The 26113-nt window shown below is 38.1% G+C and overlaps 1 protein-coding gene and 1 pseudogene across 1 annotated transcript; both read right to left on the bottom strand.

Annotated features, from left to right (window-relative positions):
* Nucleotides 1-909: 909 nt before the first annotated feature.
* Nucleotides 910-9530, bottom strand: LOC103433384 (uncharacterized). The gene is made up of 3 exons (XM_008371637.4): nt 8598-9530; nt 2820-2987; nt 910-2726 (listed from the first exon to the last, which is right to left on the bottom strand). The coding sequence occupies exons 1-3, from the start codon at nt 9186-9188 to the stop codon at nt 1041-1043; spliced, it is 2445 nt and encodes an 814-aa protein (XP_008369859.2). The 5' UTR covers nt 9189-9530; the 3' UTR covers nt 910-1040.
* Nucleotides 9531-19655: 10125 nt separating this feature from the next.
* LOC103433476 (pentatricopeptide repeat-containing protein At3g53700, chloroplastic-like) lies at nt 19656-22414 on the bottom strand (annotated as a pseudogene).
* Nucleotides 22415-26113: the final 3699 nt, after the last annotated feature.

Here is a 26113-nt window from a genome sequence, read left to right as displayed (position 1 = left end):
TGAGCTTCAGTGGCATACGACGACCACACAACACGCCGGATGCACTCTTCCACTTCATCTATCCAGCTTGTATTCTATGGTTGAGGTCTCCATCTAATTCTCTGTTCTTTTGCAAGATATATCCTTGGTAGCGAAAGCGGTCGCTCTTTGGTACTTCCTGATCTCCGCTTCTCACCCCTAACTCATTTTGGCCTCCATTTGCACCAAACTTGCACTCCATATATTCTGTCTTTGATCGATTTAGGCGAAGACCTTTAGATTCCAACACTTCTCTCCAAAGGTTAAGCTTCGCATTTACCCCTTCCTGAGTTTCATCTATCAACACTATATCATCTACGAAAAGCATACACCAAGGAATATCATCTTGAATATGTCTCATTAACTCATCCATTACCAATGTAAAAAGGTAAGGACCTAAGGATGAGCCTTGATGCAACCCAACAGTTATGGGGAAACTTTCGGTTTGTCCTTCATGAGTTCTTACGGCAGTCTTTACTCCATCATACATATCCTTTATAGCATACATTCTCTAATAAAAAAAATCCAAATAACATGGGTACATTCACCAAATAAACCTCACATGAATACATTCTCAAATCAACCAAACAAAATATACCCATATTCATAGTGCCCATGAAAGTATGTGTAAGCTATCCATGATCCTCATAAAAGATGGATAAAAACGTAACTAAAGTGATCTTCTAGCAAATGGGTACATTGTACAACGAAAAACTAATGATACAGTCATTCATAGCAATGAAAACTAATCTCATCTAAACTACTGATCGTAGATGGAGAAAGAGAAACACGTCGCACGAGCCAACTAAAGAAAAACAAGTTGCACGAGCCAACTAAACTACGCCCATATCTACAATTGTTCATGGCATTTAAATTTGCTGAACTTTGATCTTAGTGGGAAAGCATATATATTAGAAGTTGGAAGCAAGATCCTTTCTGTAATTAAATAATTAAAAACCTCTAACTAATAATTAAACTTAGTAGGAAGTCAAAGGTTTTAGCATATTAAAGTATGTGTGTATTCATACTATTACATGGCTTGAAGGGTCTTCCAATTTGATAAGTTCTTGAAACTCTCTTTCCATCTCTTTTACTTCCCTCAGCAGACTGCTGATGCAAAACCCTAATCCACCCAAACAAACAGTTACTTGCACTCTAAGCTTCTGATGATCCTCTATTAATCCAGTCATGGTGCCAATTTTGTCGGATAATTCATTGGAATTTTGAAGAAAAGAATCTACAATGCATTCAGTCTCTTCCTTCTCTGAATCCAAAACCCTGGAACCATTTTCTCTTGCTGATAATGTTCCCGACTCAATGTCATGTTTGTCATGAACTGCAAGAGACTTCTTGGAAGCCAGCTCTTGGAGGCATTGCAGAGAATTCCCAATTTTTTTCTTGAAAATCTCCAAATCTTTCTCGATGCCCTTCATGGGCTTTTGGAGTTCTTCCGAATCAGGTTTGAAGCGCTGTAATACGAGTGATAGAGATTCTATTATGTTGGACATGATAATCGAAAGATTCCCCGTGTTAGATAAAGATCTCAGGAGCTTGCCATAACAGGCACCATTGAAAGGGATGAACCAGAAATTAGGCTCCAGCTGAGCTTCTTCAATGAACTTCTCTAACTTGTTGACATGAGATTTCAACTTGTACTGTTTCTGTCTCAACTTGGGACCAACTAAAGTGATTTGGTTTTCGAAAAGAACTAAATCTTTGATGCATTCTTGAAGGGATCCCAGTCCAAGTAAAAGTTTGAGTTTTGCCAGAGTTGCTGCTCTTGCAGGGGATGTGAGAATCTCTATGGTGATGAAACTGATCAATCCAATGACAGCCTCTGTGATTCTAGCAATCGCAAAATCGAGTGGAGGGCCATAATGTTTCCTGCCGAGTATTAGTAGTGCCCCTACAGCTGCTGATATTCCGCCAGCTTGACCATACATCCTGCTGTGCCACAGAAAGCTTGTGAAAACTAACCAAGGTAGAAGAGGTAAGAACCTCAAGTCCTCGACTTTCTTGAATATGAAGCAACACAAGATCCCGTAAATTGACCCCATTGCCGTAGATTGCGCTCGAGCATTTGCGAGAGTGAATGTTGCTTGTCTTCCCCTTACAAAACTTATTGCAATTGTGAGTCCTGCCCAATATGCTTCTCTCTTGTTAAACAGCAAACCCAGCTGCACTGCAAGGCCTAATGAAAGTGAACACTTAAGTGCAAATCGTAGACTTGTTCTGCTTGGTATAAGGCACAGAAGTCTACTGCTCCATTTGGTACAACAGTTGCTTTGATTTTGTGAACCTCTTGAGCTTTCGATGCGGGAGCACTCATGCTTGCATTCTTCAACAGCCTCGGTATTTTCTTGGAGAATTTTCAGACAATCAATGAAAAAAAAAACCAATAAATCTTCAGGAAATATGGTTTCAAGGGACCAGAAGGCCTCATCCAAAGATCTTTCCCTTTTGTTTCTTGTGTAGAAAGGTGCAAAGCGCTCGAGTTGCTCAAGCTTGTCATGTATTTGCCTTTTCATGTCGTGTAAAGCGTCCATTTGCAGTTTCTTAATCATGGCAACAGGAAAGGAAGGGCATGAAGTTGCAGCTATTGCAATCCCTCTCAAGGGTATTTCAACTTCCTGCAATTTTTCTCGAACAGAGAAGCGACTACGGTTGAGGATACTTCTGATTGTTGGTCTCTCCCACAGTAAGGCTTCCTGTCCAAAGTAAACCACATTGGTTAAAATCACAATGTAAGCTGCGAAAACCCGAGCAGAGGATCCAAACTCTTGTACAGAAGGTAGCTTTACCTGTTTATGTTCGATCCTTCGAAGGAGCTTTTCTCCTGCTTCAGCCAAGGGCTTGGCCTGTAAAATAAAGTCAAGTGCAGCAGAGCTGTCCCGAGACAAGATTGCATCTAAATACAAGTCGAACCTTTTCCTAGCATTCTTGGCATATTTTTGGCACATTTGTCTCACCTGTAAATGTTACTGATGAAGTTATGAATCTGTGCAGTTGATGAGAGAGAGAGAGAAAGCTTGATTTGGGTTGTAAGAAAAATGATTCTCATTACACTAGGATATATACATCAATAATTATATCCTAGTCAGCAATACATAACCGACTATATCAAACTTAGCTTAATAGCTAAGCTAAGTACTAATCTAGTGCATTGTGTGCATTACAATCTGGTGGTCCTTCATTCTCCTTAATACACCCCCTCAAGCAGAAGGAAGAAGGGCGAACTGAAAGCTTGAACCGAAGCTGTGCAAATCGATCAGCAGGGAGGGATTTGGTAAAGATATCAGCGAGTTGGAGTAAGGAAGCCACATGATGAACACTGATATGTCCCAGAAGAACCTTTTTGCGGATGTAGTGATAATCGATCTCTACATGTTTAGTACGGGCATGAAATACTGGGTTGAAAGCTAGAGCAATGGCACTCTTGTTATCACAGAAAACACTCGGGGTTTTCAGAAGAGGAAAGGAAATGTCAACCAGAATTTTGCAAACCCAACTGAGTTCGGCAGCAGTATGAGCAAGAGAGCGATACTCAGCTTCAGTAGAAGAACGAGCTACTGTACATTGTTTCTTGGCACTCCAGGAGATGAGATTGGGTCCAAGAAACACACAGTATCCACTAGTAGAATGTCTGTCCACAGGGCAACCTGCCCAATCAGCATCAGTCCATGCTGTAAGAATTTGCCGACCTTTGGTAAACCACAACCCGGAGTCAAGGGTACCCTTCAAGTACCGGAGAATCCGTTTGACAGCCTACAAATGAATAGTCCGGGGAGTATGCATGTACTGACAAACCTGGTTGACTGCAAAAGCCAAATCCGGTCGTGTCCAAGTAAGATATTGAAGGGCACCAACGGTGGAGCGATAAGAAGTAGGATCTGTGAGAGGAGAACCAGAGTGATCCAACTTTATGGAACTAACGGGAGTGGTGCAGGGTTTGACCCCAAGCATATCCGTCTTCTTAAATAAGTCCAAGGCATATTTGGACTGATGAAGAAACAATCCTTTTGCAGATCGGTGAACCTCAATGCCGAGAAAATAATGAATATCACATAAGTCTTTGACTGGAAATAAGGATTGAAGCTGGGAAATAATGGACTGACAGAGGGCAGGGGAACTTCCAGTGATAATGATATCATCCACATACACTAAGATGAAGGTGATGAAAGAGTCTTTCTTGATGAAGAGACTAGTGTCCGAGGAAGAAGAAGAGAAACCCAACGAAACCAGTGCACTGTAGAAGGCTTCATACCAAGCTCGGGGAGCTTATTTGAGTCCATAGAGAGACCGTTTGAGTTTACAAACATGGTGAGGCTTAGACTGATCCACAAAACCAGGAGGTTGAACCATATACACATCTTCTTTGAGATAGCCATGCAGAAAAGCATTACTGACATCTAACTGATGTACAAACCAATCATAGCTCACAGCAAGAGACAAAAGTATTCTGATGGTGGTCGGCTTTGCTACAGGGCTAAAAGTTTCAGAAAAATCGAGGCCTTCTTGTTGATGAAACCCTTTAGCTACCAACCGAGCCTTGTATCGTTCTATTGAACCATCAGCTTTGTGCTTAATTTTGAATACCCATTTACACCCAACTAAATTGTAACTTGGATGAGAAGATACTAATTCCCAAGTACCAGTGGATTGAAGTGCTTGATATTCATCTGTCATGGCTTTTACCCAAGCAGGATGCTTGGAGGCTTGAAGATAAGTAGTAGGGGTCGGAGGAATGATGGTGAGTGGATCAACGGAAGGGGAGAGATGATGCTTAGTGGCTGTAAAGATCTTAGGCTTAGAAATACCGGCTTTGGCTCGGGTAATCATAGGATGGTGGTTGGTTGGGATAGTTGTAGGAGGGGGGACAGAAGAAGAAGAAGAGGGAGGAGGGAGGGGTACTGATGAGGAGGAAGGTGAAGATGAGGGATTTTGTAGAATGGCAGGAGGGGTTGGAGTAGGATGAATAGGTATAGTAAGAGAAATAGGGTGAGATAATGAAGGAGAAGAAATAGAAGGAGAGGATACAGTAGGAGAAGGTAAAGGGAGAGAGTGCTTGAAAGGGAAAAGAGTTTCATCAAACACCACATGTCTCGAAATGTATAACTTGTTAGTAACCGAATCAAGACAACGGTAACCGCTGTGATTCAAGCTGTATCCCAAGAACACACAAAGTTTACTCTTTGGATCTAACTTACTGGATGAGTAAGGTTGGAGCCAGGGATAGCATGCACACCCAAAAGTCTTCAAGAGATGATATGGAGGTGGAGCTTTGAAGAGTAATTCCCAAGGACTGATAGAAGAAGCCTGAGGAGGAAGGCGATTGATGAGATATACTGCAGTTTGAAAAGCCTCAATCCAGTACTGAGAAGGTAAGCCACTGTGAGATAATAAAGTTCGACCCATTTCAACCACATGTCTATGTTTGCGTTCTGCACATCCATTCTGCTCAGGAGTGTGAGGACAACTCAATTGATGAGTTATGCCTTGAAGATTAAAGAAGCTTTGCAAAGTAGCACTTAAGAACTCACCCCCTGAATCAGATCGCAAACATTGAACTTTGCTGTCGAAAAGAGTTGGAACTTTGAGAACAAAAGTCTGAATAACAGAACACACATCGGATTTATAATGCAGTGGATAGAGCCAGCTATATTTAGTGAAATCATCAACTAGTATTAGATAATAGCGATATCCAGTACAAGAAGAGGTGGGGGAAGGACCCCATACATCAGCATGAACAAGATGAAATGGCCGAGTAGATCTACAAGGTAAAACAGAAAATGGCAATCTTGAAGCCTTCCCAAATTGACAATCAGAACAAACAGACTTCTGAGAATGTGAACCAGCAACAGACAAGTGACCTTTATTTACTATTTTATTGAAAACTAGACTTGAAGGATAACCAAGCCGTCTGTGCCATGTAGTGATATCAGCTTTAGCAATCATTAGAGCATGAGGTGAAATAGCAATGCCAGAAACACCAGTAGAAGCATGCCAGTAGAAAGGGTACAATCCTCCTTCACTGGGGCCCTGGAAAAGCATCCTCCCAGTTCTTAGATCCTTGATGTATAATCCAAAGGGATCAAAAGTCAGCGAGCAACAGTTGTCATACACAAATTTATAAACGGACAGGAGATTATGAGAGGCTTGAGGAACTAATAACACATCATGAAGTTTGAACACAGCATTAGGAGTGCGTATTAAAGCATTTCCAGTTTGAGAAATACACAAACCTTTGCCATCACCCACGAAAAGTTGTTCAGTGCCTGTGTATGGTGTGGCAGAGTTTAGCGAGGCTGGATCAGGAGTGACATGATGAGTCGCTCCACTGTCAGTAATCCAGTAGCTTGGAGGATGGGATCCAGTCAGAGCATTGAAACCCATGGGAGGGGAACGGTGAGAACCAAATTGGGAGAGATAGCCACAATAGAGAGCAGAGTGACCATATTGATTACAAAGCTGACAAGGAATGGATTGTCCAGGTTGGGATGGTCCAGGAATAGGACCAGAGTGTGCACCAGAAAATGAGGAACGAGAGGGAGCAGGACCAAGAATACCTCCAGAGAAATTATGTTGGCGATTAGCACCAAAGTTGCGATTCTGAGGAAAGCGATTACGATTGTGGTATTGATTGCGATTCTAATTCTGATATTTGCCTCTGAAGTTGCCTCTGAAAGAAGGAGAACCAGACGAGCCTTGTTGAGCAGTATAAGCATGGAAGGGTGCAGAACTTGAGGATGTAGAACCTTGTCGAGTCTTGCGTTTTTGAAGGGAAATCTCCTTACTAAGTAGAAGACCATGGAGTTCATCACCATTAACAGACTCAGTTCTTGTCTCGATTGAGTCAACAAACGATTCATACTCATCTGGGAGACCAGCGAGAATATAAGCCACAAGATCTGAATCAGAAATCGATTCACCAGCAGCAGCAAGCTTATCAGAGATGTCCTTAATAGTGTTGAGATACTCAGTCATGGAAGCATCACCTTTCTGAATAGTCTGGATTTTAGATCGGAGACTATGAACATGAGTACGCGAAGCGCCTGCGAAACGACGTTCAAGAGACTGCCACAGAGAACGAGAATCTTCCATTCCAATGGTCAGAGGAAGAAGATCTTCAGCAAGAGTGGAGTTGATCCAAATCGTCAAGATTTGGTCACGTTCACACCACAGTTCGTACGCAGAGTTAGGAATCTGAGATCCAGACGAATCACGAACACACGGAGGAGGACAAGGATCATCTCCAGTAAGAAGCCCTAAAAGCTTGAATCGCTTCAGAACATGAAGGAATAAGCTACGCCAGGTGATGAAATTGTGCCGATTGAGTTTCGTCGGAACCATTCCAGCAATGTTTTGAACAGTAATCGTCGCAATCGATGGAGGCACATTAGTAGAGATCTCACCAAGAGGAGTAGGACCAGAAGAGGTAGCTGGAGGAGAGGAATCAGAGGAGGATGGATGAGGCGCCATAGCGGTTGCAGACAGAATGCACGAGAGAGAGAAAAGATCTGTTTGGGAGATCAGAAAATATAAAAAAAAAATACGAGAAGGAGGTAAGATCTGTTTGGGAGATAAGAAAAAAAAAATCCAAGAAATTAAGAAAAGGAGGGAAGCGAAGGATCGACGTCGGTGGACTCCGGCGAAGATACCATGATGAAGTTATGAATCTGTGCAGTTGATGAGAGAGAGAGAGAAAGCTTGATTTGGGTTGTAAGAAAAATGATTCTCATTACACTAGGATATATACATCAATAATTATATCCTAGTCAGCAATACATAACCGACTATATCAAACTTAGCTTAATAGCTAAGCTAAGTACTAATCTAGTGCATTGTGTGCATTACAATCTGGTGGTCCTTCATTCTCCTTAATAGTTACAAGCATTGCCGTTAGGCTCATCATGACATGCTCGGGATTTTGGGGCGTGACAAGAAATAAAACAACTTGCGTATTTATTCTTCGCAAACATCATATACTGATTTCAACTCTTATTGAAATTTTAGTAAAACTAATGTTGTTGAAATCTCGAATTTGGACGGTGTAAGTTGCTAGAAAAAGAATGGAATTACGCGGTGGATGTGAAGTTGAAGATGAAGCCATGAAGGAATATAGAATAGATTGATTCTCAGGCAACAGTGCAAAGAATATTAGGATCTATTCCTCCACTGACCCTTCTTTTTTGGGTGTATTTTCAATTTTTTTTTTAATCAAAATAGAGGATTAGGCGATCACTGCCCGACCCCCATAATATTATTTTCGCTTTTTTTTTTTTTTTTTTGAGGAAAATATTATTTTCACTTTAACTTTCCAATTTTTAACTAAATTTTAACTCAGTTCATTCAGAAGTTATGTTAAAAGTTTTTATCTTATCATTTTCTTACCTCAAGAATGCCTAACCTTCGTGAATCATCATGAAGTTTGAACTGTGAAAACTTTGTCGACAAAAACTGTGAAAACTTCTCACCATCGTTTACAAGAATTTTAGGATCCATACAAAATGATGCAGACATATGGAAGACAAACAACACATGTTATAAATGTATACATATATAGCTAGATGTATATATACCTCGTCGTAGGCAAGGTAAGGAGACAACACAGCCGCCAGAGATGCCTTTTGATAGAGAAACAAGTTGGGAAACAACATAGCCCCAACAGATGCCGAGGCTCCAAGCATAGTACTCAATGACACCTGAATCGGGTGCATAAGTACCAACTCATCAACTTCTGCGCAATGAATGGCAGTGCCTACATACACAATCACAATCTGCCCGAACGCAATCCGCTTAGACATCAAGTGGGTTGCTCCCGGCAGTGCCACAACAAAAGCGCACAAAGCCACTGCAAGGGATGATACAAAGTAACTGAAGTGCGCTGGCCCTATTAGCTGGAGGCTCAGGATTGAAAGGATCAACACCTGAATACAAGCGTAAAGCGCATGCCAGAAGCCTCTCAGTGCCTCCCCCAGCGTCGCGTCTGAGACGATGAGGATTGTGGTGAGGTAAGAGTATGCAGGGTAGGCTACTAAACGCCTGAGAGGCTGTGGACCGTAGAGGGTGGTGGTGTAGACTATGGTGCAGGCTAAGATGGTTCGAAACGCTGCTTGTAGCCTCAGGCACCACACGGCATAGGTCCAGCCCATCCTGGTGGCCGGAACCATTATCCGAAGTGTTGTGAGCCTCCAAGTTCAAAAGTAAAACTGAATGAAATGATGTGCTAGCTTAGCTAGATTCGACCCCAAACAGTTTTGCCGGTAATATGTGTTTGCTTTTAGCATGTAGTGTACAGCTAATGAAATGGTAATAGTCAAGTTTCAAGGCTTTGGTAGAAACTAAGATTTCAGATTTCTAAGATGTCAATGTGCAATGTCTTTATCTTAACAAAGAAGATCAGAATCGCAGAAAGAAGAAGAAAGAAGCAATACAGAGAATGTAGAAGAAAACTTAGAAATAAAACTAGAAAGAATATGAAAGGTTTTGTATTGATAGAATGATTATTTCTTACAAACATTAAGCTGCAATCAGCCTTTTATATCACTCTAGTAGCCTAACCTTGCTTACTGTGTAAGCTACACATAACCATCCTAACTAACTTTCAACAGAAATATTGATGACATGGCAGATTATGTGGCAGATTATGTGGCATTCACTTGAGTCAATATCAGTCAACACTTTATAAGGAATAAGTTCCACGATCCTGTTTGTCTTCTTTATATCTCCAGCAAAGAGGGATTCAAAGTAAAAAAATTATAACTATTGAATTACAGCTTGACTAAGATTTAGGATCATTGTTATAAAAATTTACACCTAGGCACTAAGCGGCTTGTCATCGTCCCGATTAATCCTTAGACGTTTAAAAATTAAGAAATGACCCCTAAACCTATCTAGGCATCCACCTAGGTAGCAACTCTCATTTAGACAGAAAATATATAACTTTTATTTTGCATTTTATTTTTTAACAAATTGTAAGAGACTTGTTGAACACTTGGTTGGACACTTATTATATGTTTGTTCTCCATATTTTCAATATGTCATAATACTTTATAATCTATATGTCATTCTATTTTGAATTTATGTATCTCAATACAATTATATATTCTTTTATTATAAATAAATATGTTATATGATAAATTTAATTAAAATTTAAAAAACTGCATAGTCGCTAGGCCCTTACTCGTCGTCTAACGAGCGCCTTTTAGAACCTTAGCTAGGATGGTAGGAATCATAAAATTACGAATATCGACTTATGAGAAAATTTGGGATTTTAAGTTCTTAATTCTACACCCTTGGACTTTCTCCCATGTTTCTTGGGTTTGGCTTTACTAATAGTCACTATAGTCCTTTTCCCAACCTACGTTAGAAACTAGAATTCCAAACGTTGGGTTTGTCATCAGTAATACTCTTTCTCCCAACCAACGGTAGAAACTAAACAAACTTAGGGTTGACTTTCTTTTTTAGCATGTCTAATTCTAGCGGGCGGTGTCCGATTAAAGCTTTTTACTTGTTCAAAATATGCAGTATAGACGATTGGCATGTGATGAACTAGTTAATGAGAGAATCTCTCCCTAATCAAATCCTAGCTTTAAAGAGCTGTCTCCTTGGTCGCTCTTTAAGCCCAATTATGGAAATTGAAACTTCACCTTTCTCACACTCCATCTTATATTTAGGGTTTCTCTCTATTTCTATCTATTCCACAAAGATTAGTTCCTAACTATAGCACAATCTCTCTCTAACTTATTCAGAAATTGGTAAAGCTGAATTACCTTTCTATGGGTAGTGTTTTAATCAAAATCCCGTCTTATTTGGGAAACATGGATTGTTAAGGATCTGCATAATGTTGGGTGGAGAAGCCTTACCCTACAAATGGATCAGCACTATGGCAGTATTCCAAACAAATTATGCACTATTATGTGGCAAGGTAAAGTATATGGCAGTGCATCAGTAGTTTGAGTTTCGCCTCCGTGTCCTCCAAGCATAGGTTCTTCCTTCATATTGGCCTTACCTCGAATCTTAATTAAGAGATGACTCTCATTCACCATTCTTTTCATTCTACATGATGTTATTTATTTTTTGTCCTTTAATAAACAAGGGGAGAAAAGAAGTGGCCTAAATCACTTTCCTTTTAATAAAGATAAATAAATTTAATTGAATTGCTCGTAACTGCAGCTGAATACATGTTAACAACTATATCTTGTAAAAAATAATATAAAGATACACTTCACTAGAGGGTGGGGATTCGAGCTAAGTCGAACAATGGATCAATCAGAATAATTTGTTATCACACTCACTAACAACAAGAGTCAAATCTAAAACCTACAACTTACACGTGAAGAGGAATACCAACTAACTCTGCTAAATGAGAATGTATATCGTAACTTAAAGACAAATGGTCAACTTTCTTATGTAGTAAGGAATCACGCAAACATTGGCCTCTTTGTTTCTGGACCAGAATTCTAGTCATATATTCTTATGCTCCATAAATATAAAGGACGAATTTATATTTTTTTTGGTACCATGATACTAGTCACATATTCTTCTTTTGATATAGAAAAAGAGGTAATATTTAGTTTTCTTAAACTATTTGACCTAAAGAATTTAATTTTTAGTTTTCAAATCACTAAAATCCCTTTCAGATCACCAAGAGTGTTCCTAACCATGTTTGGAAGAAAAAAAAAAGTTCTTATTGGTTCAAATAAGCACTTGAAGAGCGTTATGAAACAATCATCTGCTATGTGCTTTTTCAAGAAGCACTTCAAGTGTTTCTTTCATGAAGCGCTTGCATTTTCATTAAAAATCTCAATGTGTTTCTAATAGAAACGCTTCTAAACAGAACTGTTTCTTTAAATTACTTCCAACCAGGTGTAGAAAAACTGTGAGGTTTTGGTTCAAGAGTAATGTTATTCACACTCCCACTGTCATCCAGCACTCCTTGTCTTTGTGTTCGACTGGCGCGTCCCTGAACAACGAAAAAAACACTTGCACTGCAAACGAATTCTGTCGCGATCACGATCAGATAAAATAATGGATCATCAAAGTATCCACCCACTTGTGACCTAAGGCAAATGTGAATGCTAAATATTTTGTTCGATATAATGAGTCGCATAAGAATTTACCAGATCAAAAGAGAAGAATATAGTTAAAGAATACGCCTAAGCATATCCTTGACCAGTGTTTCCAAAAACTTAAGCTATAAGAAGCTATTTTTTCTATATTCTAACAACAATTCACAAACACCCTCAGGAAAGAATGGCTAATACACTTGAAAAATAGTTTGCAATACGTTTACATTCTCTGCTACGTCAGCTTAGAAGATCGGGTACCAAAAGAACGGATGAATTCATTTCTGGGCATAATATTAAAATACCTAACAAAGTACCTGAACTCTCTTTTGCAGATGGGGAAGTAGACGATACGGTTTCTGGAAAGTCAGCAAATGAAAGTCAACAGTGCTTTGACGTATTGATTCCATGCTTCTTAGCTCAGCTGCACATATCATCCTCCAAAATTCCTTCATCATGTTTACTACATCTATGTTGCATCTTCTGTCGACCAGATGCTAATACTTGAAACTAGGGGTGGAAAAAAATACTGAAAATTCCAAACCAAACCGAAAAAATCCCAAACTGAAAATCTTGAAAAATTTCAGTGCACAATTCCGAACCGATCCTGAAATTTCGATACGGGAATCGGTCTCACATTTTCATTCATTCGGTAATCCCGAACTGAACCAAAATAAAAAATATATATATGTATATTATTTAATTTTAAATATATATTTGGAATTGTAACAGCCGTTGGATTTGGTTGAGATTTAATTTTAACCGTTGACTCCAAATAAAACCCTCACTCAGTCACTCTCTCTCTTGACCTCACCTCACCGTGCTCTCTCATCCTCACTGATTTCTCTCGATCTATCTCCTCCTTCTTATTTGCCGCCTTCGAATCTAGCCACATCACACAAGTAACTCACCTCTCCCTCGACTGACCTCTCTGATCTCTCTCTTGACTTCTCATCCCTCATTGTTGAGCCTTCCTTCACCACATAGAGCCACGGCCACCGCTCTTTATCTCGTGATTCTCTCTATCAAACACTCAAAGTCCGAGTATCTTCTTCATCCAGTGCACTGTGCACCAATTCTCCTCCAAATCGGGTAAATTTTGAAATTAATTTAGATTAGGGTTTGTGAAATTTGTTCATGTTTTAGATTGGATGTTCATGATTCCAGCCCTAATTTAATTTCTATATTTATGGTTACCATTAGGCTAGGGTTTATGAAATTTTTTTTTTCGATTTAGGAGTTTGGCTATGATTTGCTATGATTTGTTATGTTTTGTTTTTGTTATGCAACTTAAGGACTTTTAAAATTTTCAATTGGCGACTATACTTTCTGTTATTTAACTTATTGGACATGTATGAATTGATAGTTGAAGCTACCACCACCTAGAGTGCTAGATAGAGGGAGAAGCTCCCAACCCTAGGAAAAGAAACTCCTAAAAGCATATATCAGGAAATCATTGATGCCCTAAATCGGATCATTATTTAATTGAATCATATGCTATGCAAGAAATTATGCCTTCAGGGATCATTAGTTGATTGAATCTTATATGGAGCACATCATTAGAAAGAAAAGACCATTGTTTAACAACATATACATACACATATAAATGTGTTCAATAATATTATGGGCTAGAAAAATTAAAGTCAAATCAATTAAACTAAGAGAAAAAATGCTAATTTGCTGCTATCTCCAAACAATAGCTGGCTTGAATATTTAGCAAAAGATAAAAACACCAGTATGATCAGTATGATTTTAAAGTTTGTGTTCTCCTCTCTTTAGGAGCACCGTGGTTGAACTTGAATGATGTGATTTAATTTACACAGATTTGAGAAATTTAATCATGTATGTTTCATTGTTTTGTGACTTTGTCCATTTGTAGGTTACTCTTCTTTGCCAAATCCAAAACTCTAAAACTTCATCACACAATGGAATGCAGCAGCAACAATAGGAATTATAAAGGTGTAGATTTTAAGTCCTCTTTTCTCCACAATTTTTTGCTTCTTTATATATACTTATCAACTTTCTAATTTGTCTTTAATGCTTTAATAGGTTTTCTTCAATCCTTTTCTCTGCTAATTTGTCTTGAATGCTTTAATAGGTTTTCTTCAATCATGAGATTTATAGCACTGACTGCACCACTCCATTACCCCTTGTAATTGACAAGTGTATTCGGCCTGCTTCAATTGACACTAGGAGGTCTTTGTTTAAGGTGAAGTTGGCCTTGAATTGAGCTTAAGGAGATCGGTCCTCGGTTTGAATTGAGGCATTTTAAGGTTAGTACTCTATCTTCATTGTTGAGAAATTTGTGCTGCTTGCAAGGATATAGCACATGTTTTATTTTTGCATTCACATGTTTGTGTTGTTTATGTCATATGGACACTAGTTAGATATGAATAAATATGAATTCTCTTTATGAATACATATGAATTCTCTTTAATTGTTTCCTCTTAAGAAATGCCATTTAGCATGAATAAATTTAAATTTTAATGTTGCGCTTACTTTGCACATATTGAATATGTTATTGCATTTGAATTGGATATGTGACTTATTGAATTGGAATTTGGATATATATTGAACTGTGGTTGTGATATATTAATGTGCATTGTTATTTTATTTGTTAGGATGGATGGGTCTAGTAGCCAATCTAGTACACCTATGGTCTCGATATTAGGAGAATGAAAACAAATCCAACCTAGTGGTACCCTTCAACTAGGCACTCCCTCACCTTAAGATTATCTGCATGATGATTATTATGAAGATTGTTGGGATGATGATCCGGATGTGGAGGAGGATATTGCATTAAAACAAGTAGAAGAACAGGGGGAAGAGGGGGAAGAGGAAATAGAAGTAGTGAGAGAATGGGAGGATCCTCCTCAGAAAAAGGGCAATAGGAGAAATGGCCCAAGTCCGGCGTGGAACAATGCTAAGAGGGTAACTATCACCGATAATAATGGGGTGGAATTGTACATGGCCGAATGCATGCATTGCAAACTCTTATTACCGACACACCCTAGCAATCATGGGACGGCGGGAATTCTTGAGCATTTGAAGAAATGTGCTGGTTCTAGTCTTTTTGAGAATGGATCTGAACCAACCAACATTGACACAATCGAGGATGAGAGGTGCAGTTGTCACTCACACTTTCAATAAAAAAAGACTTGATATGAGATGTATGAGGTGGATTATAATAACAGATATGCCTTTTAGGGTGGTCAATCAAGAGGACTTTCAAGCTTTTATTCATGACTTGAATCCAAAGTACAAACTTTCTAATAGGCATAAGGTGGCGGCGGCAATTTTGGAGTTGTTTTTCGAAGAGAAGGCAAAAATAAAAAGTGTGATTAAGGGGTTGAGAGTGAGTATCACAAACGATACTTAGACCTCGATCCAAAAGATAAACTACATGGTCATCACGGCCCATTTTTTTTACACTAATTGGGCATTGCATAAGAGGATCCTAAACTTTGTCCAAGTTACTTCTCACAAGGGTGATGACATTGGAAGATGTCTAGAGGTTTATTTGAATGATTGGGGCATAGACAAGGTGTTTAGCATTACCGTTGACAATGCTAGTGCAAATGACACCGCTATTGCATACATGAAAAGAAGACTCAAGTCAGATGGTACTCTTTTACTCGACTAGGCTCACTTGCACATGAGGTGCACTTGTCACATCCTTAATTTGATAGTTAAGGATGGAATGGCGGATCTTAGTTGTGAGATTGATGCCATAAAAAATTGTGTGAAGTTTATACACTCATCTCCGGCAAGGTTGGAGTCTTTTAGGGAATATTGTGTCTTGTTGAAACTTAATAGGATGTCAAGTATCCCTTTTGATGTTGTCACAAGATGGAATGCCACCTATGAAACGCTTAATAGTGATTTCAAGTTTAAAGAAGTGTTCTCTAAGATGGCATTTGAGTGTGACTCTTTTATTGCTTACTTTAAAGAGGAGGTCTCGAAAGAGGTTGATAGGGTGACAACAAAGGCCAAGTGGGTGGGTCCTCATGAGGTGGATGACTAGGAGAGGTTGGTGAGTTTTCTCACTTTCTCAAAAAGTTTTATGATGCAACCTTGACATTAAGTGCAACCCTTACCCCAACGTCACACTTAATACGTAGCACGGTGATTGCTTTGCAAGTGGAGATAAAAGAACAAATTTTAAACACCTCTAATGCCACTTTGCAAAGTGTGGCTACCTTAATGAAGCTCAAGTTTGACAAATATTGGGGTGACATTGAAAATGTGAACCCTATTCTCTTTGTAGCCCAAGTACTAGACCCGAGGTATAAATTTGAAATGTTGAAGACAAATCTAGAAGAGCTCGGCTATGGATGGGAAAAAATAAGGGAGGAGAAAGCTATTGGGTTTTTTCCAGCCCATGATAAGTTATCCTACGTCTATAAGGAATTATAGTCTTTGAGGATTAAATTGTTTTCCCAATTGGAGTTGTTTTCCTAATTGAAGCTAGTTTCTCAATTGGAGAAGGATTCATAACTAAATTCCAATTAGGATTAGTAATCCTTATTGAAGAAGACTTTTATTATGTCTATATAAAGGGGCTATTGTACTAGTTTTGAGAAGGGAGCAAAACAATAAATTGTATACCACTCAAGGGATTAGAGTGAAAGAATATTGTAAAGTGTGTGCGAGAGAAAAGAAAAGAGATAACGTATTTCTTGTTCTTTTAGGGTTTTCATCAAGTCCTAGTTTTAGAGATTTGGCAAGATTATTAGATGTACTCATTATTAATATAGTGAAAGATTGTTGTTGTTGTCCCATGGACGTAGGCACATATTGTCGAACCACGTAAATTCTTGATGTTATTTATCTTGGTTATTTGTTTTCGATTTCAGGTGTTTGTTCTATTTTTTCCGTTCTTAAACACGATATTCTCAACAAGTGGTATCAAAGCCAGGTTTGGCTGATATCCCTTTAGAATGGAGGGTGCAATAATGATGAAACTCAACCGCTCCAACTGGGTTACATGGAAATCAAGAATGGAGGACATGCTTTATTGTAAAGATCTCCATGAGCGAATTGAAGGTATTAATAGCAAGCCAACAAATATGTCTAATGCCAATTGGACCAAGATGAATCGTAAAACTATTGGTACGATCAAACAATGGGTGGATGAGAGCATCTATCACCATGTGTCTAAAGAAACTGAGGTGCAAGCTCTTTAAAAGAAACTAGAATCCCTCTTTGAGAAGAAGACCGCTGCCAATAAAGCATTCTTTATCAAAGAGCTTGTCAATATGAAGTATGCGGAAGATGTTAGTGTAACTGAGCACTTGAACAACTTTCAGAACGTGATCAATCAGGTAGCCACTATGGGTTTAAATATTGAAGAAAAGCTGCTAGCACTTTTACTGCTAGGATCCTTGCCAGATAGTTGGGAAGCCTTCGTCATAATTGTAAGCAATTCGGCTTCTAATGGCGTACTATTTGTGGATGTTGTTAAGGATGCATGTTTAATGAAGAAACAAGGAGAAAAGCTTCAGATGCAGGTGTTGGACAACTCTTTGTCACAGAGAAAAGAGGCAAAAATTCAGGTGAGACGAGATTCAATGGCGACTGCCACTATTATGGGAAAAAGGGTCACATGAAGAAGCATTGTCGTAAATGGAAAAAGGAACAAAAGGATGGGAACAATATTGTAGGTGTTATGACTTACGATGAAGAGCTTCTTTAATGTAGATGATTGATGGTTTTATGGCAAAAAAGTCTATAATTGCCTTTGCCAATGACGATGAGTATTGCGATCAGGGAGAGCTTGGTCAAGAAAGGTCTAATCAAGAGGGTCTTGGTTAATAAGTAGTTCGATCAAGGAGAGCTTGATTATGGGTAGTTCGATCAGAGGGAGTCTAGTCATGAAAAGGTCGATCAATAGGAGTTTAGTCAAGAGGAGCAATCCATTTTTTTTTTTTTTTGTATACCTTCCTCATAGTCTACAGGGGGAGATTGTTGGGTTTTTTCCAGCCCATGATAAGTTGTCCTACGTCTATAAGGAATTATAGTCTTAGAGGATTAAATTGTTTTCCCAATTAGAGTTGTTTTCCCAATTGAAGTTAGTTTCTCAAATTGAGAATGATTCATAACTAGATTCCAATTAGGATTAGTAATCCTTATTGAAGAAGACCTTCATTATGTCCATATAAAGTGGCTATTGTACTAGTTTTGAGAAGGGAGCAAAACAATAAATTGTATACCACTAAAGGGATTAGAGTGAGAGAATATTGTAAAATGTGTGCGAGATAAAAGAAAAGAGATAGTGTATTTCTTGTTCTTGTTCTTTCAGGTTTTTCATCAAGTCCTAGTTCTAGAGATTTGGCAAGATTATTGGTTGTACTTATTATTGATATAGTGAAAGATTGTTGTTGTTGTCCCGTGGACGTAGGCACATATTGCCGAACCACGTAAATTCTTGGTGTTATTTATCTTGGTTATTTGTTTTCGATTTTAGGTGTTTGTTCTATTTTTCCCATTCTTAAACGCAATATTCTTAACAAAAGCCAGGGTTAAAAGCCATGTAACCGAGTTGTATAATACATAAAAGGAAGGGAGTGGTCCTTACTAGTGTGGAGCAAAGATCAAGTGTTGTACTAGATGATGGGGGTGTGGTAGATATTGATGTTGCTAAAAGGATGACAAGGAAGATCCAACAAAACAGGGCAGCGACACAACAAAATGAGATAGTCAATGAAGTGGATATGTACTTCAATGATCCACATCAAAGCATAACATATAAGGGTTTCAATCTTTTGGATTGGTGGAAAGGAAATAGTGGTACATATCCAACTCTTAGTAAAGTTGCTAATGATGTATTTGCTCTTCCTAGTAGCATTGTTGCTAGTGATAATGCCTTTAGTCTTGGTGAGAGAGTTGTTGATCCTTTTAGAGCTTCCTTAACACCTAAAACGGTTGAGGCTTTAGTGTGTACTAGTGATTGGCTTAGAGGAAATGAATTTTGTTTCTACGAGGAGACTACACTCAACGAATTCAATTTCTACAAGGAACTTGAATGCTTAGAAAAAAGTAAGTAAATAATTTAATTTCCTCTTTTATTTTCTTAGTATTTATTATCTATTTCTATAATTCAATCTAAATGATTTGTAGTTTATTGTTTTAGGCATGGCTAATTTGAGAGGTGAGGAGAATACAACACAAGGAAATGAAATGCCACCTCCACCTCCTCGACCACCTCAAGTTGAAGTTCAACAACGTCAAAATCAATCACTACCTCCACAAGCACCCATTTTAAGGGGAAGGGCTCAACCATCAACATCAAGGGGAAGAGCACCAACAAAAAGGGGAAAGGGTCAACAATCAACAACCATAAGCATGGTAAGAGAGCAACCACAACCATCAACAAGATCAAGGGGTCGAAAAGGCCAACAATCTTTATAAACTTTAAGCTTTTCTTTTTGCTTTTGGTTTGTAACTTAATTTATTTTAAAACTTTGGCTTGTAACTAATTTTTTTTTGCTTTTGAATTTGTTACTTAATTTATTTTTGTTGCATGCATGTGAAATGTTGAATTTAAATAGTTTGATAGTAGAATATATATGAAGAACATTTCATAAATTCATATTTCAATTGGGGATTCCCAATTTGTCCCGAAATCCCGAAAATATTTCGGGATTCTCAAAAATTTGGTATGGGATTGGTTTTCAAATTCCCATCCTGAAAATTTTCGATTTGAGATTCGGGATACTAGTTTCGGTTCAGTATCTCATACCAAACCAGCCCTACTTGAAACTAATTCAGAATAAATCATCTTTGCCAATAAGATTTTCTGGGCTTTTCTCTATTCAAGATACCACCAAGAGTGGCCAATGCACCTTGATATTTGCGGATTTTGAGGAAAACAATTACCATGGAAACTTCACTGTCTGAAATTTTTGCTTTCTCCATGACCATGTCAACAAGGTTAATTAAGGTATCCTCCATGGATAAAGCTTGGAGTCCTTCGGCCAGCATAGAAAATGACAAGAATTCTGGTAAATAACCATTCTCTATCATCTCAACCGCAAAGTCAACTGCTTCTCCAATTGGTCCTCCACCATTGCAAAGCCCACGAAGGACAATCTTATATGTAATAGAATCAGGAGGACCACATTTCTCTATCATCTCTCAGAAAAACCTATGGCTTCTGTTGTTCTCTTCCGTTTAAATAGTGATTGTAGTACGGGATTATAAGCCTAGGGGGATGGGACCAACCCTTTCATCTGCAGACTTCTAAGGAGTCTGCTTGCAACCTGAACCCTACCTGCCCTACATAACCCCCCAATCAATGTCCTGTATGTGACTATGTCTGGTTCACACCCATTTGAACTCATTGTTTAAACAATATATGCCGCCTTCTTTATATCCCCCGACCTACAGAAATATGTGAGCATGGAATTATAGGTGAACTTGTCGGGCTTCAAGCCTTCCATTATCATCTGGTCCATAAGGTGGGAAGCTTCCTCCACCCTTTTACTCTGACAAATACCATCGATAAGGGTGTTATAGGTCACTGAATTTCTGGAAATCCCCTGCAGTTCCATCTGATCAAAAATCTCTTCTGCATCTACAATTCTATTGTTTTTGCACAACCCGTCAATAAGAGTGTTGTATATAACCACATTACGTGCGCATCCTCTCAACTCCATTTCATTCAGCAGGCTTAGTGCCTCTTTTAGCCTCCTTCTCAAACAGTGACTATTAATCAACATACTGTAAGTAAACTCATCAGGCGGGCATCCTGACGCCTTCATCTTCTTAAATAGTTCCAAAGCATCTTTATGATTACTGTTCAAGCAAAGACCTTGAATCAGAGAATTGACAGTACAAGCATCAGGCAAAATTCCCTTGCTAGTAAAAACACGAGCAAGCTTAGTTGCTTCTTCAACCCGGTTCTCCTTAGACAATATGCTAATCAAAGTATTATACGTGACAGTATTTAGAGAACAATCCCTCGAAACCATTTGATCGAGAAGTTCCACTGCCTCTTCAATTTCACCCAACTTACATAATCCAGAAATTAGTGAGTTATACGTAAAAATATCCAGTTCAAATCCCTCTTGAAGCATCATGTCCATGATCTCCAAAGCGTGTGTAACATGCCCCACCCTGCACAAACCTTTCACCAACGTATTAAATGTAAACTGATCCGGGGAGAACGACTCATCCAACATCTTTTCTATAAAACTAAACGCTTCTTCAACCCTACCCTCTTTGCAAAACCCATTAACTAAAACATTAACAGTCACATTCATACTCAAGCACCCGTGTGCTACCATCTGGTCCCTCATTTTCAATGCCCCCTTCATGTCACCTTTCTCAATGTACCCCTGCATTAGTGTCGTGAACGTTTTCTCATCCGGATGCAAACCCTGGTTCGACATCTCATCTATCAACAAAAGGGCAGGCCTTATCTGATGGGCTCTACACAATGCCTTTATCAAAATGTTAAATGTGGAGACATCCGGCTTAATTCCTCTACCAAGCATGCCACAGAATTCGCAGTTTCAACTAGCTTAAGTTTGTTCCCCTCAACAATCACATTCAACAAGAAATTGTAAAAATGCGTGTCGGGCTTGCACCCGAATTGGCCTTCCATCATTTCCACAACACCAAGAATCTCTTCGTACAAATCAAAGGCTGCATAGCTCTGAATAAAAATAAAAAAGGTACCTGAGCTAATCGAGCAGCCGACAAGCTTCATCTCGTCTAAAATGCTCCTCATCGACTCGAAAGACCCCACCCTTCCAAGCTTGCGGAGGACCTCCTCGTACACAGTGGAGTCGGGGGTGAAATTGGCCTGCTTGGAGGCCCAGCAGAAAAGGCGGAGCACCGATGACTCATCATTTTGGCGGCGAATGGCGTCGAGGAGCTGCTGCGGAGTGAAGTTCGGAGGGAGGGGTGGTGATAGGTGGTGGTAGGGGTTGAATAGGAGAGGGAAGAATGGGTTAGGAGCTGGTCGTGGCGGTGAGAAAGCTGGAAAGACAGGGAAGTGAAGGTCTTTTGAGCAGAAGCAGGCGGAGGTGATGGGGTTTGGTGTATGGTGTGGGTGGGAGACCATGGATAGCATTTGAGGGAGAAGGAGAATGCCATTGAAGCAATTCAACAAATAGATGGGGTGCTTTAGGCCATGGCGGAGAAGGATAGCTAAAAGCAGCTTTTAAATTGAACTAAAAAATGTATACCTTTTGCTTTTGGCTTTGCTTAAAAATGGTGAGCTGCTGAAGTAGAGAGAGAGGGACGGATAGATAAGTTGCCGTTTGTTTGTTTACTGCTTAAAAATGGTGAGCCGACGCCGTATTGGTGAGTAATTATATACAGTTCACATTTGACCGAGGAAGAAAATATCGGTAATATCGGAAATATCGGTAGTCCGAAAACACGAAAATATCGATGGAAATATCGGGATAATATCGATATCGATAAAATTTACATGGAAACCACGGAAATTGTAAGAAAAACTTGGAAATTTTTATTGAAACTTTGCAGGATGTTTATTTAGTCAATTATCTATTAGTTTATCACAAAAAATTGGAAGGAAATGCATTGCATGATGGATTTAACATTATCAAGTTGATTATATAGCGAGCTGACAAACATTGTGAGTGTAGAAAATATGTAGAAATTAATGAAAGAAATCTAAACACACCATAATCATTTATATATAATGAATTAGTACAATATTTTACACTTTATACATTGTATGGTAAGATACATGAGTGACTTAGTACCACATAGAGTTCCTATGAGGTTCAAAATTTTCACTATCTTCATCATCTCTATGTGTAGAGTGAGTGTATTTTGAAGAGTAGTTAGCAACCATGACAATGGTTTTCAAGAACCAAAACCCAAAAGTCAATAGGAAACCGAATACTTCGGTATTTTTCAGGATTACCAAACAAATGGGATTTGGAAACCAATCCCATATCGAAAATTTCGGTATTTTTCGAGATGGGATTCCCGAACTTCAGGATGGTTTTGGTTTGGGATTTTTCGGTTTGGGTTTGAGACTTTTTCGGTTTGGTTTGGGATTTTCCGGAATTTTTTCCAGCCCTACCATGTAAGTGACCAAATAAAAAATAGAAAAATTAAAAATCACATGCCATTGACTAAGTAATTAATTGACACAATTTAAAATATAATACCACAAAAAATTTGGAAAATGTGCAAATTTGTTTCTTGTAAAAAGAATTCAAAACAAAAGAATATATATAAATATTGTAGCATATTATCACAACAACATAAGTGGTATAGTGGTTAAGGCGTTAAGGAGTTAAGTGGGAGGGGTTTGAACCCCTTTATGCTCAAAATTGAGACTTTTCAAAATTTTCAGGAATTTTTGAACTAATATCGCGATATTAGGCGATATTAGGCGATATTATAGCTAATATCGCGATAATATCGATAATATCGCGATATTTTGACGAAAACTCATTGGATACTCATTAAAATATCGGTAACTCAAAAAAACGAAAATATTGCCGATATATCGACGATATTTTGGATATTTTCTTCCATGCATTTGACCAATTGTTTATTCTTCTCTCTATGCCTCAATTTCTACTGGGAAAAAATTGTATAAATGGTCTCTCAATTTTAACTTAATTGGTTCAACGATCTCTCAACTAAATATCCATGATCATTGGTCATTTAACTCATTAAAATGTGCAACTATAGTAATTTTGGTCAACTCCATTATCATTCTGTCAAAATGAGTCATGTTCGAATGACTATTACTACAGTTGGGTTAAAGTTAAGGAACCATTGCTCCAATTGGATTAAAGTTAAGGGATTATTTCTACAATTGTGTTGAGTTGAGGAACCATAGCTATAATTTTTCTCATTTGGTTTTCCATATTTAACCCTTGATTCAGCCTCACGTCTGTGATACGCGACTCATTTTGATGAAAGTTCTAACAGAGTTAAGGAAAATGATCATAGTTGCACGTTTTGATGAGTTAAGGGACCAATAATCACAAATTTTTAGTTGAGAAACTATTACTCCAATTGATTTAAAATTGAGTAACCATATTTCCAATGGTTCATTCTTGTTCCTTCCCTCAAATATAGGGCTCAAAATTAAATTTTTTTTTCTTGAGGTAAAAAATTAATTTGTTTTCACATCACTTTTGATAAAAGCACTTTTTATTAGTAATGCTTTTGTACGTAGGCAGTTTGTCGTTTGAATATTTCACACAAAAGTGCTTTTAATGGTGTTGAACTATAAAAATACTCCTTTAGAGCATTTCCAGCGTTGACTGGAGCTCAGGAGACAGGCCAGCAAACAGGGCCCGAGAGCCCGGCCTATTGAATCCAGCGTGTGGGAGCTCGAGGGACAGGGCAGGCCCGAACACCAGGCCTGTCACGAATTGCCAGCCCACGAGCCCGAAGGCTATCTGACGCAAGGCTGATATCAGCCAGGCATCAACCTCTTTTTTTATTTTTTTCTGTTAGGTGCATGCACTGCACCCGTGCGTAGGGGTGCGTTACCTGACATGTTTTCAGCGAATGGGGCTCGCAGCGCGATTTCAAATTGTTACCGTTGGGAAGCCACATCGTTCGGCAAGAAAATGTGGACCGTCAGATTTGCAACGGTAAAAAAAATAAAAAAAATCTTATTTAATATCAACCATTGGATCTGAGATCAAAAGTTGATATTATTCACCTTTATAAATAATAAAAAATAGTTTTAAAATTCAAAAATGTTACTGTTGTGCCACGTGGAACAACCTGGAGTGTTGGAATTCAATTTTTTTTAATCCAACAGCAGAGATTAATTAGTTGAATAAAAAAAATATAAAATGAATAAAAATCCGAAAAATAATTTGAAAATTAAAAAAAAAGTTGTTTTTACTTTTCTATAAATACCTTCTCATTATCATCTACCTTACACCACAATTTCATATTTTCTCAACTACTTTCAACCACAATCTTATCCGAAATTAAAAATAAAATTATTTTGTATTATTTTATAACTTTTCGGATAATGACACATGGCGTAACGAAAACGTTCAAAAATCTTATCGGAAATCCATCACTAATAATTGTCTTTTCGTATTTTATGACACGTGGCTCAACGAGAACGATTAAAAATCTTATCCGAAATTATAAATAAAATTATTTTGTATTATTTTATAAATAAATAAAATACTAATATTTTATTGCCTATTGCCAGGGATATTGAAGTGCAATGATGGAGATGCAAAAGGCAATTACTGTTCATTAAGGGCAGTTACTGTTCACTAGGTGGATAGCATAGTGTATTGCCTGGGGGGGGTTCCCATGCTGGAACTGCTCTTAGCATGAGTTTATAACTAAGCATTGCAGTAAAATGGTTAATTGTATAATAAATTTGTTAAGTGGGTGAGTAATCCATTATCACTTTATGTTGAGGTCAAATTGAGCATGTTTTAAGAGCATCTCCAAAAGACGTGTCAAATAAGCCAACTACGACTAAAATACATTAAGGTTTTCTCCAAGAGAGGTCATAATTGACGTGGCAGCTGAATTATTCGACTTCTTACTTTCTAGTAGTCTTTTTTTTTTTTACAACAAACAAAGATAGAGTCAATAGGATACAATTTTTAAACTATTTTAAATTATTTTTTTTTCTTAAAAATTGCAGTGCGAGGGCCCAATAAATAATAATTTAACACATTCATTAGATCACCTCCAATCCTTGGGTTAAACCTAAAACTTTTAACCCAGAAAATTTTGATTTTAACTAGAAACAATTTTTTTCCTAACCCTTCTGGGTTAAATATTGAAAAATCACTAAACTATCACTAAGAAACTCGCGGAACAATATAAAAGAATATGAAACACATAAAAGAATTTTTTTTTTATAATTATTTTAGCTGTTGGATTTAAAATTGGACATTTAGTTCTTTATTCTTACCGTTGGATTTGATTATATTAGATCTTAGTTGTTAGATTTAATAAATTTATAAATATAAAATTGAAAAAAAATACATATATATGGTGGGCTAACCCCACGAACCCAGGGGGAAGCCTAGTCT

The sequence above is a fragment of the Malus domestica genome, chromosome 04 (genome assembly GCF_042453785.1).
Source record: "Malus domestica chromosome 04, GDT2T_hap1".
NCBI classification, from domain to species: Eukaryota; Viridiplantae; Streptophyta; class Magnoliopsida; order Rosales; family Rosaceae; genus Malus; species Malus domestica.
Note: the sequence above shows the minus strand (reverse complement) of the source record. Positions and strands in the feature narration are given on the sequence as shown.

What these genes read in the sequence shown, in the direction of transcription:
- LOC103433384 (XM_008371637.4), bottom strand. Translation starts at nt 9,188, where the DNA reads ATGGTTCCGGCCACCAGGATGGGCTGGACCTATGCCGTGTGGTGCCTG. An exon ending in CTTACCTTGCCTACGACGAG is followed by an intron (nt 2,988 to 8,597) that starts GTATATATACAT and finishes TAACATTTACAG; the next exon opens with GTGAGACAAATGTGCCAAAA. An exon ending in GAAGGATCGAACATAAACAG is followed by an intron (nt 2,727 to 2,819) that starts GTAAAGCTACCT and finishes TACTTTGGACAG; the next exon opens with GAAGCCTTACTGTGGGAGAG.